The 19,798-nt window shown below is 48.1% G+C and overlaps 1 protein-coding gene across 1 annotated transcript in view; it reads left to right on the top strand.

Annotated features, from left to right (window-relative positions):
- Window positions 1–1,779: 1,779 nt before the first annotated feature.
- The window catches only part of NMT2 (N-myristoyltransferase 2), a 63,367-nt gene continuing 45,348 nt past the window's right edge, over window positions 1,780–19,798 (top strand). Inside the window, exon 1 of the mRNA XM_065399628.1 lies at window positions 1,780–1,900. Within this exon, the coding sequence (XP_065255700.1) occupies window positions 1,791–1,900 (110 nt within the window). The 5' untranslated portion in view covers window positions 1,780–1,790. The remainder of the gene's footprint in view (window positions 1,901–19,798) is intronic.

Raw genomic sequence — 19,798 nt, 5'->3', positions numbered from 1 at the left:
CTAGTGTAGACATGCCCTTAGTCTCCTGAGGACTGAGAAGTCTAACTAAAGACTCTGGGATTAGTATGGGGTATCAAGGTTGATATTAAAACTGAACTATAAAATTCATGAGCCACTCTGATAGCACTAAGCTATATCAGACAGTATATCAGTCAGGCATTGGGGCACTTCTTGGATGGCTGTAGGCAGCAAAACTCCAATCCTGCTGTGACCCTAAGAGTCCTTAATGCCCACTGGCATAGGACCACACTGTCTCTGATCAGACCCAACCAACTCACTACACCCAACACTGTGTAAGGTATCATATGAAAGCTGGTTATCAATATCATTGCCAAATACATGTTAACTTTATATGTGAAGTTATGAACTCCCGCTATATGATGTTTCTAAACACATTTACAACCAAACAGCCTAGCCTAGATAAAGATGATGATAAACACCTCTGTCCTAGACAAAGGAATGTGGGTTTCTAGAAAGCTAATAGGTTGGAGTGTTTTACACTCTCTGTAGAGGCACCAAACTTAACACTTTCTCTGTGACGGTCCAGTGAGAGGGACTGGTCCCTGCAGTAGGACGATTTGGAGGCAAATTCTGGTCTGGGAAGATACTAAGGTCAGCCTGCAAGGTAACCAGATTGGGCAAAGCCAGGGTGAGGCTGTGGGCTCCTGGCAGGCTGTTAGGGTCAGAGCACTGAACCCAAGCTGCACAAGTCACAAGATGATTACCGAACCCCTTATTGGCCTAGGTGAACCCCCAAATGTCACACATGCAATGAGCTCCATAGGGGCAGAACACTGCTCCCCTGCCTGAGTTTGCTGTAGGACTGAGGCCCAGCTGCAACTGATCCTCCAGCTGGCACATTTCAAACGGTCAGAGCAGCCAGGTGCAGTATGCAGCCCAGGGCTGGCTCTGGCTTTTTTGCCGCCCCAGGCAAAAAAGCCTCCCGCCGCCCCCCCAGCGCGGCAGGGGAGGGCGCCGAGCCCGGCCGCAGGCCGCTCTCCCCAACCGGCCGGAGCGCCGGGGGTAGGGCGGCGAGCCCGCCGCGGCTCCGCTGGCGGCCGGAGCCCCGGGAAGAGGGCGGAGAGCCCAGCCAGGGCTCCGCTCTCCCCGGCGGCCAGAGCGCCGGGGGGAGGGCGGCGAGCCCGCCACGGCCGGAGGGCGGCGAGCCCGCCGCGGCTCCGCTCTCCCCGGCGGCCAGAGCGCCGGGGGAGGGCGGCGAGCCCGCTGCGGCTCTGCTCTCCCCGGCGGCCGGAGCCGGAGCGCCGCCCCCCTCCAGGTGCCGCCCCAAGCACAAGCTTGGTGGGCTGGTGCCTGGAGCTGGCCCTGATGCAGTCCCTTCCGTGCAAGGGGGGCAGGTAGAGCCAGGCCAAGTGGCGAATCTCCAGATCCTGATTCCCGACTCTCCCAGCAGTTTGGAGGTGTTTGGTACTGCCAGTTCAGGTCAGCCTGAATTCCAGCTCTAGCCTGAGGTCTGGCTGCCATCCCTCCCCAACTGGCAGGGGCCTGCGTCCAGCTCAGGCCCCTCTCTGAGGGCTGCTGTGGGGCTGAACTGGGTGAATCAGTTATTTGGGAAGTGGCACCAACGGTGTGGGCTCCATGAGTCAGCAGGGCTCGTGCGGCCGTTACCTGCCGGCCAGGGAAGCGGGGGTGGCAGCCGGGCTGGGGGCTGCCGCTCCCCGAGCAGGGGGAGGACAGCAGCTAGAGGGAGCTCCTCCGGGCCGCCTCTGCCTGTGCGCCCCGGTTCTTTTCATAGGCTTCCAGTCCCTCCTCCCCGCCCTCCTTCCCCCGTGATGGCGGAGGACAGCGAGTCTGCGGCCAGCCAGCAGAGCCTGGAGCTGGATGACCAGGACACCTGCGGCATCGACGGCGACAATGAGGAGGAGACCGAGCACGCCAAGGGGTAGGCGGCAGCGCCCGCGCCTGAGCCGGCGCGTCCGGCCCCGGCTGCAGCACGGCCCCGGGCGCGGGGAGAAGCGCTGGGCTCCCTCCGGCCCGGCTCCTTGCTGCAGCGGGGCCCGGGGCGCTTCGGCGGGGCGGGGAAGGCAGCGCGGGGCCAGGCTGAGCGGCAGGGGCGGCGGCCCAGGTGCGGAGCGGGGCCCTGAGGCTGGCTGGGCTGGAGCAGCGCGGGGTCGCCGTAGCTGTTGTGCCGGGCGCTGGGAGGCGGGAGGCAGCCGTTCGCCCCGCGCTTCCTGGGAGCCTGAAGCGGGGCCTGCCTGCGGGGGGCGGCGGCGTGGGGCGGGCGGCGCGGCTGTCAGAGGGCAGGTTCCGCGCTGCGGGGCCTCCATGGAGGTGACAGGCATCGGTGCGGGGCTCCCGCGCTCCGCCCTGCTCTGCTGGGCGATACTTGCTGCCGAGCCAGGGTGTGAGCCTGGCTGTGGGAGCGCCCCCACCCCCAGCTTCTTCTGGGGCCGTCTTCTGCGGGCATCCCAGCCCCTTGGCGGGAGGTTGGCTCTGTTCTTGTCCCAGCCCTCAGTGGAGGCACGAAGGGCTTGTGCTTGGAGATCACCGTTTGCAGCTGGTGGCAGCGTCTCCTGAGTTAGGTGAGCTGCGGATTTTTGTCTGTATATAAGCCCCGACTCAACCAGCGAGGCGAGATGCCCTTGTTTCCAGCAAGAGGAGGCCTTGAGTAGAGGGTGTAGCCCTCAGCATGTCTGTGAAGAAGCATTGTCCTTAGGATAACTCTCGGGGGAAGGAGGTCAAATACTGGCAAATCCATACTTACACGCGATCCCCCATTAAAAAATCAACCTTAACCCACAGCGCATAGTAGGATCTGAGATACCACAGACATTTCCCTATACATAGAATAGCCCTGTGAGAGAAACAGACGGGGTAAAACGTGGCATTTTATTACCTTCCTGTTTAGGAAGGAATGGGATAGCACAGGGGTTGGCAACCTTTCAGAAGTGGGGTGCTGAGTCTTCATTTATTCACTCTACTTCGGTTTCGCGTGCCAGTAATACATTTTAACGTTTTTAGAAGGTCTCTTTCTATAAGTCTATAATATATAATTAAACTGTTGTTGTATGTAAAGTAAATAAGGTTTTTAAAATGTTTAAGAAGCTTCGTTTAAAATTAAATTAAATTATAATGCAGAGCCCCCCGGACCGGTGGCCTGGACCCAGGCAGTGTGAGTGCCACTGAAAATCAGGTTGCGTGCCGCCTTCGGCACTCGTGCCATAGGTTGCCTACCCCTGGGATAGCATCTATTGTGTTTTTATTAACCATGATTTTTCTACTTGGGGCCTCTCCAAAGCTCTTCTAATTCACTGTATTTCTGTGAAGTTAAAAGATGTCCCTCTATTTCCCCCCAAGTCTCTTTGTTTATAGCTTTCAAATGAATGATCAGGATACACTCTATGAAGAAAATATGAAGATATTTTCAGGACTCTTGAATTATCCACCTCAGTCTTGTCATTCATTAAATGAAAATATTCTTCCTCATCAACACCACCTACTGTCCAAAAAGAAACATTGTGTATAAATCCACTCGTAATTAGAGTAGGGCATGAGTTTTGTCTCAAGTCATTAATACAGCAAGTATATTTTAGTGGTAGTCCCTTCTCCTTATTGTTCTTAATCACTTTCTAAAAACTCCTCTTATTGTAGATTAAACTTTGTCTCAAGTTTCTGGATGAGAAACAGGATGGTCAGTCTACTATACAGCCCTGATCTTGAAAAGGGATCCAAATGTGTGACCTCCTTACACATGCTCAGAGTCCCATTGATTTCAGTGGGTCTCAGTGTGGACATAAAGGGCCACTTGTGGATCTTGCTCCTGGATTAAGGCACTGGGGGAAACAATGTTTTAAGAGTTAATTACATTCAAATTTACATTCTTATCTTTTGGGTTAGAAATATGTTAGCAAAGGGAAAAAAATACTGTCGCAACTAGGCGTGGCCATGGTGACCTAAAATAGAAATAGGTTAGCTTATAACAAACTATATAAATATATTCTTAGTCATTAATTTCTTATTCATTTGGTAGACAGCATTTCCGTAGGTGATTATGTTTGAGAATGTACAGTATTTGTATGCTGTTTGTTGTCTACTGTCCCCAGGACTTGCTTGGTAACAAGCTGCTCTGTACCTTAAGTGTGATGTAAAAAGTCTTTAATTTAAGATTTAGAAAGACCGACTCCAGTTTTTCTTGTACTGCAACTTCCTCAGCGTATTCATGCCTTGCATACTAAAATAGCTGTCAAAAATAATTATAGTAATATAAATTTGGAATATTTAAAAAAGGAAGAAATTGTGCTGTGCTAACTTGGAGCTTTAATTTTGTTTGGTTGAAAGAAAATTCCAGCATTTGATAATTTCTAAATACATTAAATGAATACCACTGAAAATACAGTATGACTGTACATTATTGTCACCAATGGGTCACACTGACATTCCAGGCCAGTTCAGTAGCCTGCTAATGGTTGTCTAGAATTTATGCTTGGTAACTTAACTGTTTGTGGTCCAATTTCTCTTCTTTTCTTCTGTTTTTATTACTTTTCCTTGATTGATCTGTATCTGCCCTATAATAGAAGTCCAGCCTTCCAAGCCATTTAACTAGGCTTCTTCATAGGCATAGTGAGCGCAAGAAGCAGTGTTTAAGAAGGAGCAAGGGTACAATCACACATCCCTACATGTTGATACATAACTTGCAGCAATACGTGCAAAGCAAGGTGACTGCAGTCTTTAAATGAGAAGTAATATGGCCATGGACTATACACACTTCTTTTTGCAATCTGTTAAGTATATGATGAGTTCTCCACAGAAGCCAGTTTTTATGGGTGAGCAGTAAATGAAAAATAGGATACTTTTAGAAACTATAAAGTTTAACAAAATGAGTGGCTAGATCACTCCAGTATAACAAACAAAATTCCAACAGATATTCTATTGAAAAGCCATGTCAGAAACTAGTAACTGAAAACCCATGCTGTTGCATGGATGTAATTTGTAAAGTCATGTATATAAAACAATCTGAAAATGGCTCAGAACTTAAAAATTGGAGAGTAACAAACAGTGATTTCCAGTGATGATTAAACCTGGTGATACTGTAAACAGCTGTCAACCATGCTTGTAGCTGTTTCCTTTGCCTCACTGATTCAACAGACATTCTATGCTTCAGAGCAAAGTTCGGGGTGGTTGTGTGGGTGGTTGTGTTGTGCTGGGAGATTTATGTGGATGGCGAATGACAGGTGAGGCACTACATGCATTTGGGGTTATTGTGTGTGCTAGTTGTGCTGTTGTGTGGGTGGTTTTGAAGAATTGTGGCAGTTGGGCCATCTGTGCAATGTCACTCATACAACCAATGACATTGTTGCATGTAAATTAGCTGTAGAGTAAGAGTGATAGTTGGTTGAGTTACCTCTGATATCACAAAGGTCTAGGATTCCTGGCATGGCATAGATACATGCCTTATTGTCACACGGGTGTAATTTGTAAAGTCAAAATGGCTGAGAATTTAAAAATTGGATAGTAACATATCATGAATCCCAGTGATTGAACCTGGTGATATTCTGAACAAAAAGTGCTAACGGCCATGCTTGTAGCTGTTTCCATCGCGTCACACTGACTCTACAGAATTTATAGGATTCAGAGTGACAATCCTGGAATTTTATTATCTAGATTACAGCAAAACATAACAGCATCTTAGCATTCTGCTCCAGAACTGGAAAATTCAACATCCTCATACAAATTCCCTCCTCTCCTCCCATTGTGATGTTTTTGCTTTTGATGTTACTTTAAAATTTGCTTTGAGATTTCAGATTAGTTCCTATTGCACAGATGTGCTATAGGGTATTTACAAGCTAACCTGGTGCTTTAAAATATGGTCATGTCAAGTGTCTTGCTGAGTTTGGAATAGTCTGCATTAGTGGTACTGAATATTTGATTTTATTGTCTCAGGCTTCACTTTTCTTATAGGGAGGGGTGTATCATGTGTCAGTTTTTGGTGTGAATGCTATGTAAATTAAATCACTTCTTCAAACTGTAGCTTGACATTTAAAATTGGGTCATACACTGTTGACCATAAATAGTGCTGTGACATAGTGATGGTGGGGTTTTTGTGTGTGTGTGTTGTTGTTTTTAATGTGCTGTGGACAGCAGATGACAGGGTAAGTATTCAGTAGAAAATAATACAGAACTCTCTAGGATGCAAGTGTCTGTGCCCTACACATCTGGTCCCATTTTCAGGATGCAAGATTATGTATGTTTTGTGATTCTCACATGCTAATCTCGTCTTTCTCCCTCATCTCTGAAATTTGTTCTTGTTAGTTTGCTGTCTGCTGCACTCTATTCCACTTCATAGGAAACGACTGTTTCCAAAACGGCTCCATTAGTATATGTAGTTTAAAATAGGATTAAATAAATTAACTCAGTGTTTTTAAATACAGTTTACTTGACCCCGCCCCCTCATTTCCCTTTCTCTGTAGGGTCTTTCAGTCTAATCTAAATGGCTCTTTGCATAGGAATTCTGTGATAGAAAGAGCACAGAGAATTTTCAATAGACAGGTTCAGAAAGATTGTAAACATCAATATGAAATGCTTGTATGAGTTTTTTTTTTAAAAAAACACTGTAATAGAGCACTAAGATATAGCATTGTTGAATAGCATCTTTATAAACATGTTTTTGTCTAAGAATTTTTTAAAAAATATTTTTAAAGAAATGTGTAACTATTTTAGTCCAGAGCTTGGCATACAAAGTCTGAGTCCTGGAGTGCATTCTTAAAAAGAGATTTGTAGAGCAAAGGGACAGAAGAAACACATTAGTTTAACATTCAGCTATACTGTATGTATGGCACTTTTGGTTTATTACTAAACTGTAATTCTTGAAGAAAGCAGTGTTTCCAAAAGTTAGCCCAAAAATGTTCACCTAGCTACTGTTGTGTTAACAGTAAACTTCAAAGGACCTTATCAAGGCTTTCTGGTTCAAAATATTTTCTCTCTTGAAATAGTTATGATCTAATGCTAGAGAGGAAACTCACAGAATCTTAATATTGATTTTTTTTTAAATGTAGAAACTCTGAGCCAAATATAGCCCTAGTGTAAATATTATAACTCCTGAGTTCCATGAAATCAAACCCATTTACATCAGATCTGAATTTGGTCTGATATCGCAGAAATCATTTAAAAAAATCTTTGTGGTCCCCTGAAAAAATGCTTTTGTACACTGTTATTGACTGATGCAGAGCCAAAAAAACACAGTTTGGAAGAGATGTGCAGGTAAAGACCTCGGCAGCCAAAATGACCTTAAACATCTGAAAGACGGGCTTGTTTCTGAAGTTCAGACATTTTAAACTTAAATTTATGGGTAGTGGCAATTTTTAATAGAGATGTTGGAGTTTGAAAAAGCTGGTTTTGTTGAAGGGGTACTGGGTATTTTGCAATACAGTTTAAAATAACACTCAATGATGTGCTTTGGGAAGGATGTTAAGATCCATTCAAACACAAGAGGAAAAACAGCAATTGCCGCACTGGGGATAATATATAATACTCTGCACTTCTATAGCCTCTTCCATCTGAGAATCTGAAAGCTTTGCACAGACTTTCATGAATTAAGCTTCTCAACAGCCATGTAGGGAAAGTAAATATCCCTGATTCTCAGAGGATGGAACAGCCGATCAGAGAGGCTAAGACCCACCCTTATAAAAATGTGAATGCACTTTTTCACACTCATGTAAAACAGCAGATGTGCATGCACAAGTAGAAAGGAATGTGTGGGTGGAATTACAGATTTACATGCAGAACTTTTGTAGACATTTGTAAAGATGTAGGCCTAAATAATTTGCCCAAGGTCTTGCACAGAGTCTGTTTCTGTGGCAAAGTTAGTCTATCTTGGGGCAGAGCCAAGTCTCTTGACTCTCTGCTTTTACCTTAAGTAAGGCCTGATCTATACAGTTTTTGTAGCAGTATAAATATTTTGGTTAGGGATACCATTTTTTTTAACTGATATGCCAGTACAACCCCCTATGTGGATGTAGTTAAAAGTGTCTTATTCCAGAATTGCTTATTCCCCTTCCCCTTTATATCAGTATAGCTGTGTCCACACAATTGTACCTCTTTAACTACGCAGGTACAGTATGGGCAACAAGGTCAAATTTCACTGCTGTTGCGACTATGTAGCTGGAACAATGCTCTGGCAGCAGCTGTACAGATTTAGTACAGGACCCCTGTTTAAAAGTGGTCATGGCCATGGCTGCCTGTCTCCGTAGCCTATGGAACTTTAAGCATGTGCAAAAACCTTGGGAAGGGGGGATTTACCTCCTGCAACTCCTCCTAATTGGTGTCTCAGTTGAATGGGTGCAGACTCAAGCCCTACAAGGCTACAAAAACTGGATAGTTAAACATGATAGTGTAAATAACCAACTGTTCAGGTACAAATATGTTGTGTGTGTGTGTGTAGCATGCCCTTTGAACTTCTACCTTATAGGATATTCCTCCTTCTTATGCCCACATGTAGCTACTATAATGTGAATGTGATTTGTGTGCTGGACTTGTGGAGGAAAGACTAATACTCTCCCCACCCCCAGCCCCAGTTGTAAAACTCCTATAGTCCTTTCAGTTCAGTAGTTTTGAAGAGAGTTAGAAATATTGAAGGTAGAGGCTTGTCTGTTGTTGCTTTTGCCCTCAGCTCTGCACAGTCACTGTTTCTAACTTGCCTCCATAGTCAATAAAAGTCGCTGACCACTGCTGGATCTTTCTGCTGCAAACATGCCTAAAGAAAAGTGAAGTGAAGGACAAACAGATCTGTCTTTTAAAATGTTTCATATTCTGTGAAATGTAACAGTAATGAAAGGCCGATATAAGCAGCTGAATGTACAGAGCATCTCTGCTTCTTGAACATTCTGTTGCGTGGACGCCCTGTCAAAGAGAGAAAAATATTTCTTTTGTAACAAGCATTGTGAACATTCTAAAATTGAAGGTTGTGAACCAAAACTGGGATTTGGGTAGAGGCATACTTTAGAAATGGTAGGGAGAGGGATTATTCAAACAAAATGCATTAGCACTTTTAATGTTGCTGATCTGCTTTATTTTCCCCTCAGCTGAAATCATAAACAAAATCAGAAGTAGTTTTAAAAGCATGGGTCTGAACACCACCAAAAATGTAAAGTATTGTTCTCAGCTGTCTAACCTTTCATATAGTGTCACTCATGTTTAAGAAGAAAAAAAGCAACCCTCTCCTGGCCAAAAAACAAATTGAGTATCCTGGTATAAACATGATTTCACAGGGAGACCATTAGTAAGACTTGACAAAGCGCCATTCTTTCCCCATCATTACCAAAGTGACATTTTTGAAGTGTAGTAATTTCATTATTTAACTAAACAAAATAAAACATTGACCTTTTAAGGATCTTAATGAGCAAAATTCCACCGTGGTGTAAGTCGGAGTAGCTCCCATTGAAAAGTATGTGAGTTGCATCCACTTATCCCAGAGCTGAATGGGTCCGAGTGGAAGTGCATGTTATAAGAACAATGTTTGTAGTCCCTCATACCAGAGCTATATTCAGGGGTAATGCCACCTTTGCAATTCAATTTAAGGATAAACTAGCATCATTCTTCTGTCATCAGTAAGGGGTTGAGGGAAAAGTCAAAGTTTAGTGGAAAAGATCAAACCAACAGAAACATTAGATTTAGTTGAGTGTGTTTATTAACATAAACAATATAGAAAATGACTTAATTTTGTTTAAAACTGTAAGGCACTCAAATGTTTTGCTTTTCAAGGACTTCACAAACTATGGCAAAAGTTAGGTCTGCCTGCACATATTTCAACTGACTCTTAGCTATAACCTCTATGTGGACCTTTAGGACTGTTTTTTCATTATAGCGTACACATACCAACAACTTAGCACCCAGGACTACTAAGTAATTTTAAGTATGATTTTTTTTTTAAATAAGTATATCTTTTAACTGTTTAGGCTGCTGCATGTTATAAACATGATTCAAGAACTAAAAATTCTCTCTTTGCCTCACTTATGCAGCTCAAACTCTTGCTTCTTCTTTGAGTAGATGCAGCCGTGTATTACACGTAGGTGTGTGTATGGCCAGGGCACTGGAGATGGAGAATTTTGCCTAGGAGTACCCGTAGAGGGGCAGCATTCGCACCTTGTGGCCATAGCCCCTCCCCTGGCTATGTGAGGCAGTGGCGCTGTCCTGACCCTCCTCAGTTCCTTCTTTCCACCTGTGGCTGGAGTCAGAGCTCTGTGTGGCCTTAACTTCACAACCTCTCACTATTTTAGTGTCTTTCTTCTAGTTGTATATAGGTAGTAGTACCCTTAGTGTTAGTTAGGTTCGTGTTAGTTGCACTTAGTTAAGTATTTCCCTGTGAAGCCCTCACTGGGATTTATACGTTTGATGTTGTGTGGGGGAGCGATCCCCAGCAACGATCCCCACACACGGTGCTTGTTGTGCTTGGCGAGGGCCCACATCAAGGAGTGGTGTGTGATCTGTAGATTGTTCGTGAAACGGACTCAGGTGGCTAGGGAGCTTCACCTAAAGCAGCACCTGCTTGAACAGGCTACGCAGCCTGCTTTGGCACGAGGCCCTCGTTGGATCAGAGGTCATCCTCAGGTTCTGGGGGTGGTGCCGCTTTGCATTCTGGAGCAGGTGCCTCTCCAAAGAGATGGAGGAGCTGTTCCCTGTTGAGTGTGCTGAGGAAAAGGTTGCACAAGACCGTTTGAGACCGCTCCAGGTCTCGTGGGGACTCTTCCAACTCCCCCAGGAAGAGCATGGACCGGCCCGAGGCTAGTGCCAGTTCTCAGGATGTGCCTAGTACCAAGTAGGGAGGTAGAGACCCTGCACCATCTACTCCGGTTCTGGCTCTAAGGGTCCATTGAGTCTGGTACTGACAAGGGTGATGCTGACACCGACTCTTTCCACATTGGCAGTGTACCAGGCAGTTACAGACCTCCTCTGCCTTTCCGACCTGACCTCTCCCTTGGCCCAGGACTTTGCCAGGTCTGCATTGCTTATAACCCAGTTGGCTGGACAGGCCTCTAAACCCTTGGGTCTGCTGGCACTGCACCCCAATGTTCCCTTCCACAGTCTGTGGAGGAAAAGCCGGTACCAGACTTGGTATAAGGGACCTCCTCGGCACCGGGAAATGCCTTGGCACCAGTGCATGTTACCATAGCGGTTCTCACCACTCTCCACTTGGGCACCATCATCTGCTTCGGTACTGCCACTGACTTTGGGGTTGACACCACTTCTGGCGTATTTGGTGCCAACAGTAGTGTTTCCATCATTGGTGCTGGTCCCTGCCTCATTCTGGGTGATGGATGAGTCAGACCAGATACTTGCTCTCTCAGGGCTGGATCCACCTTTGTGCCCGGAAACCTGAGGCTCCTCAGCGTTGAGGTCGGGATCTTTCTCCTCCCATTCTTCATCACCCGACCCTCTTCGGTGACCATTTATGGAGCACTATGGGCACTGGGATTGGCACTCGTCTCACAGTCGGGATGAGGCGACTACTGGCCACCAATGCCCTATCCTTATCAGTGGTCTCCGTGGAATCCATGGGACACTCCTGGGTTGTGGAGGTCGTGGTTCGCGGATCGCTCTAAGACAAGGTTGCCAGGCACATCGGTGGTGGGAACTGTGGACCCACCACAGGTTCAGGCACCAGTGAGCCTTCCCTGTATGGAGCCACCCTTTCCAGCTCCACCGGTCCTGGAATGGGAGCCCGTTAACCACCTCCTCTTCATCCCCAGATGATTCAGCCTGGCTCCTCCTCCTTCTCCAATACCAGAAGATTTCAAGGCCTATCAGGACCTTTTGTGGTACTTGTCTGCTTCCCTGGGCATTCAGGCAGAATTCCTGCAGGAGGACACCCATAAATTAGTGGATATCCTGCAGCTGTCTGCTCCTGGGAGAATAGCTCTATCCAGTACCGGATTTACCATGGCGCCGGGCCCAAGCTCCAATGGGGCCCCAGCCTGGCTGCTCTTCTCCACCCCTGCGCTCTCCTGTGGGAGCAGAAGCTTGGTGCTGCCAGCTCCTGGGGCTCTGTCCTGCTGCAGCAGGGCAGGCTCCACCATCAGCCAAGCTCCTCCCCCGCCTCTTCCCCCAGCGTGCTGCGTTCCCGCCCCTCCCCCTCTCCCTGCCGCCGATCAGCTGTTTGCCGGCGCGAGGGAGGGGGAGGAGCAGAGCTGCAGTGTGCTTGCCGCTCAGGGGAGGAGGTGGAGAAGAGGCGGGGCGGGGCCTTGGGGAAGGGGGTGGAATCAGGGCATAGCCCCTCCAGCCCCCTGCCGGGAGCCGCTCAGGGCAGGGGGCTGGGAGCAGCCCCATGACCCCAGCCCACACCCCCAGCCCTCTGCCCTGACTCCTGCACCCTCCCACACACACCCTCACTCCCCATGACCCCAGCCCTGACTCCCGCACCCCCACACATACCCAGCCCCCCACACCCCATGCCCTGACTCCTGCACCCCCCTCACACACACCCAGCCCCCTCACAGCCCATGCCCTGACTCCTGACCCCCCCACACCTCCACCCCTACCCTGAGCACCAAACGGGAGCTCCTGCACTCCCCCGCCCCACATTCCCACCTGCACCCCTCGCACCAAATGGGAGCTGCCCCAGGTAAGCGCTCCAAACCCCAACCTCCTGACCCAACCCTGAGCCCCCTCCCTCATTCTAGCTCCTGGCCAGACCCTGCACCCCAACCCCCAGCCTGCTCCTGCACCCTAACTCCCTCCCAGACCCTGCTCCCCAGCCCTGTGCTCAGTGCACCCCCACCCTCAGCTCAGTGCAGAGAGAGATGAAGAGAATGGGCTAGAACCAGGGAGAAGGTAGGTACCTGCTCTATGTGGCAGGGGGGATGCTGTTTACCCCCTCCCCATCCCTGCTGCGCTTGCAGCTTTCCCCCAGTCCCTGCCTTGCTCCAGTCAGCAGGGACTAATCCTCCCCCCATGCTCCACTGTGCTCATCTTGCCCCTGGCCCCTGCCTCGCTCCAGCTGGGGACCAATCCTTCTCCTCCCCCCCCCCCCCCCCATGCTCTGCTGTCAGGGTGGATAAAAATCAATTACTTTTTTTTTTAAATCAGATTTTTTTTATTTAAATCTGATTTTTGAGGAAAAAACCTATCTAAAGATACATTATATCTTAATTAAAACTATCTCATCATGGAATAGGGATTATAAATTCTAATTCTATAGTATGAGACAATATATTCATGTAATGTTTAAGAAAAGTTTTGTAAATGAGTTCCAATAGTTCATGGAATAGGGACCCAGGGGCTTCTGTATAGATTATTTAGGTTAATCTTTCTATCTACCTAATGGGACTCAGTGCTCAGTCTAGAAGATACCATCAGAGTTGCTTATTTTTGCAGTTCTCAAACTGTGGATTTGTCTCTCCAGAGGTAACATGCTTGTTAACAGCAAAAATGTTTTTAAATAAATAAATAATATATAGCGGTGAGTAGGGTTACCATATTTTGAGCCTCCAAAAGGAGGACACTCCACGGGGCCCCGGCCCCGCCCCCAGCCCCGCCCATGCCCCAACTCCGCCCCTTCCCCAAAGTCTCCGCCCCCTCCCCTGCTTCCCGCGAACATTTGATTCGCGGGAAGCCTGAAGCAGGTAAGAGGGGTGTGGGGGGAGGAGGTGCGGCCCAGTCTGGCCCCCCCGGCGTCTCCAGCCTGGGTCGGCTCGGGCTCTGGGGTGCTGGCCCGGCCCCCGGCCGAGCACCCCCGGCCCACCCAGCACTGCCGGTCCCCGGCCCGGCCCCCGGGCCCCCGGCCGAGCACCCCCGGCCCGCCCAGCACTGCCGGTCCCCGGCCCGGCCCCCCGGCCGAGCACCCCCGGCCCGCCCAGCACTGCCGGTCCCCGGCCCGGCCCCCCGGCCGAGCACCCCCGGCCCGCCCAGCACTGCCGGTCCCCGGCCCGGCCCCCGGGCCCCCGGCCGAGCACCCCCGGCCCACCCAGCACTGCCGGTCCCTGGCCCAGCCCCCGGCCCGGCACCGCAGCCCCGGCCCGGCACCACACCGCCGGCCCGGCCCCCGAGCCCCCGGCCCGGCCCCGCACCGCCGGCCCGGCCCCCGAGCCCCCGGCCCCCGAGCCCCCGGCCCCCGGCACCGCACCGCCGGCCCGGCCCCCGAGCCCCCGGCCCGGCCCGCCACCGCCGGCCCCCGAGCCCCCGGCTCGGCACCGCCGACCGCCGGCCCGGCCCCCGGCCCAGCACCGCCGGCCCCGCATGTCCCGATTTTCCCGGCCATGTCCGGCTTTTTGGGATTTCCCCCCTGACGGGGATTTGGAGCCCAAAAAGCCGGACATGTCCGGGAAAATCTGGACGTATGGTAACCCTAGCGGTGAGGAATAACAAACCTCAACTCTATTGTCCCTCTGCAAATTTGTGTACACAGAGTCAATCCCTTACCTCTCTTTAAAAGTGAAAAGTTTTAAAAAGTTCAATGAATAGAAGATTGTTGGGGGCGGAGTAGATCTGGACAAGGAGAAGAAGTCTGGAGATAAATGTGAGAAGGGAGGGACATATGCTTTTTTGTTAAAATATTACGTTTACAGTTGAAGAAAAAAATCCAGAATACTTAATGTTGTTTTAGTTAAATAAAACAATTTAAATGTCTGTCTGGTGATGTTCTCCTCCTAATACAGCATGGCAAGAAAATCCTCCAAATATTAATGATTAACCTGTTGAATTGGAGAGAGTTCACCTCCCAATGACTTCATAAATATCTGCTTCAATTATCTTTGGTAAATGAAATAACCAAACAATCATTCATTTTCTGATATAGCTGTAAAACTCATCTGAAAAGTTTTGAATATAAATCACTGTTTAAAAATGTATAGTGTGTACCTTCTAAAAATGAAACCTACATCTATCTCTTGAGTTGTGAAGAATATGTATTAACGTTATAAAAACCAACAAGAATGCACTTTTATGTAGAAATTCATGATTAAATCGAGTCTTCCTGACTAGTGATTTTAAATCAAATCCACCCTGCCCACTGTGCTCTTGCCCCTGGCCCCTTCTTTCCCCAGGGGGGCCCACAAATATGTTTGGCGTCGGGCCCACAAAAAGTTAATCCAGCCCTGGCTCTCCCTATCAACGATGTGCTCCCAGAGCTGCAAAGATCCTCTGGAGTATGCCATCTTTGGTACCATCTACTATGAAGGGCATGGAGAAACACCATTTCATCTTGGTGCAGAGATTTGAGAGCTTTTACTCCCATCCAGCCGCAGATTCCCTAGTTGCAACTGCAGTGAACGATAGGGCCTGGCAGAGTAGGTTTAAGTCCACCCCTAAGCACAAGGATTCCAAAAGGACTGATTTAATGAGCAGGAAGATTTACACCTCCTCCATCTCTGCAAATGCGGATTGCGAACCGGCAAGCATTCTTGTCCAAGTACGACTTTTTACATTGGACAGCTATGTCTTAGTTTGTGGACCAGCTGCCCTGAAACCTCCAGAGAGGAATTTCGGGTATTTATCAATGAAGGTGGCTTAGTGGCCAAGATTTCACTGCAGTCCATGCTGGATATCACAGACACTTCGGCCAGAGTGATGGCTTCTGCCATGACCATGAGAAGGGTGTCCTGGCTGCAGAATTCAGGTATTGCTCTCTGTGTGCAGCAGGCCATAGAGCAGGGGTTCTCAAACTGAGGGTCGGGACCCCTCAGGGGGTTGTGAGGTTATTATGTGGGCGGTCGCAAGCTGTCAGCCTCCATCCCAAACCCTGCTTTGCCTCCAGCATTCATAATGGTGTTAAATTAAAAACACTTTTGAATATATTTGTAAGGGGAGGTTGTACTCAGAGGCTTGCTATGTGAAAGGGGTCACCAGTACAAAAGTTTGAGAATCACTGCCATAGAGGATTTACCCTTTGATGGCTGTCTGTTGTTTTCAGACAAGATGGCTGAGACCCTGGATTCCTTCAAGAATTCTAGGGCCACCCTATGTTCCTTGGGGGTGTATACACTAGCAGTGCAGAGGCGCCACTTCGTTGGCCAGCAGCAGCAGCAACAATACCATCCATAACGCATCTTTGGGTAGACTTTTCCTCCCTTGAGACAGCGGGATTACCCCAGACAAGGACGTAGATCCTAGAGGAGGAGGCAGTCAGGTCTGGCTGGTCAACCTGCTGACTCCCCACAAGCACCGTTTTTGACTCCTTGGTCCAGAGCGGTGGTCTGATCATCACTTCCTTTACCCACCTCTGTTCGGGGACAGGCTAGCTTGCTTTTATGATGCTTGTGGCGTGATTACAACTGACACCTGGGTCCTAAACACCATCAGATTGGGCTATGCTGCCCAGTACCTTTCTACTCTTCCCCCCAACCTCCCTCCCTGTCCCTCTTCAGGGACCCCATCACAAGATATGTTCCTCGAGCAGGTCTGCTCTTTACTGGCCATAGGAGCAGTGGCCTTTGCCAGGCCCTTACCAACCAGGACCGTTGTCACCTTCAGAACACCGGGGTCAGACTTCGATTCCTGGTACTTCCTGGTTCCCAAATCCAAGGGAAGGGTAAGGCCTATTTTCCACCTCCGCATCCTCAACAAATATATCATATACATGAGGTTCCATATGGAACCTCATCAGCTATCCTCCTCACGTTGACTCTGAACGACTGGTGTGCTGCTCTGGACTTTCATGACGCTTACTTCCATGCGGTGATTCACCTAAGCCACAGAAGATTTCTCCAGTTCATTGTGGAAAACTGTCATTTTCAGGAGGCAGACCTTCCCTTCGGTCTGTCTTGTGCCTCCTGGGTTTTTACCAAATGTATGGTCATGGTGACTGCGTACCTCAGGAAGAATGGAATCCATGTCTTCCCAGATCTGGATGACTGGCTAATCAGGGGCAGGCCCAGGGAAGAAGTCCTTTTTCATGTATGCATTACACTGTGTTTATTCAACCATCTGGGTCTCATCCTAAATTCCAGAAAGTCAATGCTGGTACCCATTCAGAAAATCAAGCTCATTGTGACCCTAATAGACTCTACAAGTTGGAGAGTGTTTCTGCCGGCCGAACATTTCCAGACATCTTGCTGTCTTTGTCTCGGTCTGCTGTCTTTGTCTCAACCTTCCACGACAGTTTTCATGTGCCTGAGACTCTTAGGCCACATATCCGCATGCATGCCAGCGATTCAGTTCACAAGTGTAAACTTGTGCCCTCTTCAAATGTGGCTCAGGACTGTTCACTGGCCAACTCTTCACCACCTAGACAGGTTGGTCTGCCTTCCTCTGTTGATCCTGGACTCCTTGCAGTGGTGCCTGGTTCAGGGCAATGTATATCAAGGCATTCCCTTTTCCCGGCCCATACCAACCTGGACTTGTCAGCGATGCTTCCCTGGAAGCTCCACTGTATATCAGTGTCCTGGAGTTTTGAACCATCTACAATGCCTGTTTCACTTTCCTAGACCACATCAAGGGTTTGGTAGTTCACATACTTACCGACAATACCACCACAATGTATTATGTGAACAGGCAAGGGCGAGCATGCTCAGGGAGCTCTGCCAAGAAGCGATCAGGTTGTGGCAGTTCTTCATCAATAAGGGTATCACTCCAATAGAAATTCACTTGCCAGGATCCAGAATCATCTCGTGGGCCACCTCAGCAGGAATTTTTCGCTGAGCCACAAATGGTCTCTGAAGCCCAGCATTTTGTGGGTCATCTTTGCAGTGTGGGGCATCCCAACGATCAACCTGTTCACTATAAGGGACAACAGGAAATGCCATCTGTTCTGCTCTCAAGAGGGCTTCAGTCCAGGCTCCCTGACCGATGCCTTCCACCTCAGCTGGCAGTCGATTTTCCTGTACGCTTTTCCTCCGATCCTGATCATTCCCCAGATCATCCTCAAGCTGAAAACTCATCCTCGTTGCCCCAGTATGGCTGAAGGAGGGTTGGCTTTCTGATCTTCTTGGCGCTGTCAGTTCAGCCTCCTATATCACTTTCTCTCCATCCCAGCTGGCTCACGCAGAATCACAGATGCACTTTGCATCTCGCACTCAGCATCTCATAGCGTGGCTGCTCCATGGTTGAATGAGGAAGAGCGATGTTCAACAGCTGTTTGATGGGTCCTACTCGCTAGTAGAAAACCCTTTACCAGGATGGCCTATTCAGCAAAGGTTTGTTCACAAACCATTATGCAGTTACTGTGGCATGCAAAGCAGATGCAAACTTTGGGAAGGCCATCCTGAAGTCCTTATTTAAATCGACTTTGAGCCCCACCTCTTGTGAGTACTGCTTATGAATCACCTAAGTGGAATACACGGCTGCATCTACTCAAAGAGGAAGAAATGGTTACTTACTGTAACTGGTTCTTCGAGATGTGATGCAGATATATATTCCAAGACCTGCCCTCTGTCCCCTCTGCATTGATGTCTAGTCTCTGGTTGTTCAGTGCGAAGGGATTGAGGGGAGTCAGGGTGGTGCAGCCTCAGGGGAAGGGGTTATGGTCAGGAAGCGCAAGCTCTGTCCCTCTACGAGTACTGCTAGGCAAAATTCTCCAGCTCTGATGCGCTGGACACGCATATACCTAAGAGGAATACACATCTGTATCACATCTCAAAGAACCACAATTAAAGTAAATAACTGTTTCTTTTGCAGAGCTCAAGGAAACATTCCACCTTCTCTCATCTCCCCCTTTTCTCCCAGCTCTCCATGCCTGTGTCTGTCAGATAGTTGTTGGGACCTGATCCACAGAGGTGCTGAGCACCAGCCCTGTACTCCTTCATTCTCTTCTTCTGTTGCAACTTCCATTGAACTCCTGTGGAGTTGAAGGGTTCAGCGCTTCTCAGCATTGATCTTTCATACAAGGATGGATTTAGAGAACAATGATATTACCATACAGATGAGTGTTTACAGTGACTGGTTGGTACTTGCTTAAACACAGGCTTTCAGCATTCAATTTGGGCATGTGGAGTTTTCTCAGGCCTTGGGGACTCAAGTATTGACCAGCAATGCAATTGCCAAGACTGTGGGTGTATATATACCTTTTGAAATGAGAGTGCAGTAAAGATGACAATGGATTTTACAGGAATACTTTCCATAAGGATTCATGATGGTTGCAACTCACTATGCTAATCCACTTGTTCCCATGACCTGACTTAGAATAGTCAAGTGATGTCTCTTGTATGCTTCCCAATGTCCCTCATGATCAAAGCTGTTTCTCATGTAGAAATAAAATAAATAAAGTCTTTCTTTTGCCCAGTGCAAAAAAGCATCTAACATCTGCTGTGGAGCCCATGATGTACATATGGTTTTTCCTGACTGTTAACTTCTCTTGGAGAGTTTTCAGCTTGTGTTCTAGAGTCTTCCTCTTTCTTCCTTGTCATTTTGTTTTTTTTTCCTGTTTGTCTGATGGCTGTTACTACCATCCAATGGTGCACTCTCCCTCAATATCTACAGGCTCTACTCTTGTATTTGGTCATTTGTTAATTGACTGCTCTCTTTATGTAAGGAAAAAAGGGTTCACGGTGTCATCAGCTAAAATGTTTGGAGTCAGCAAGTGTAGGATGCAGTTGGTTGTTGTTTTCCATTAAACTTGATCCAGTAATAGTAATTGATAGTAAATCTCCTTTTACTCAGTGAGATTTGAGCAAGATATATATCATATGTTAGAAACAAAGTTTCCCTGAAAAATTGCACAGAGTGTTTTCTGGTTGGATCCTTCCCTCTAATTCATTCTTCCTAAATCCTTTTGTGGACCATTGATAAGCATCAAGAGTATCCGAGGACACGGGGAAAGATTTTCAAAAGCAGTTAAGGTATTTAGGAACATGAGTCCCATTGACTTTCAATGGAGCCTGTGCACCTAAATCCCAAAGGCACTTTTGAAAATCCCACC

The sequence above is a fragment of the Emys orbicularis genome, chromosome 2 (assembly GCF_028017835.1).
Source record: "Emys orbicularis isolate rEmyOrb1 chromosome 2, rEmyOrb1.hap1, whole genome shotgun sequence".
Classification (NCBI taxonomy): Eukaryota; Metazoa; Chordata; order Testudines; family Emydidae; genus Emys; species Emys orbicularis.
The sequence above is the reverse complement of the archived record's forward strand: the minus strand, read 5'-3'. Positions and strand labels throughout refer to the sequence as shown.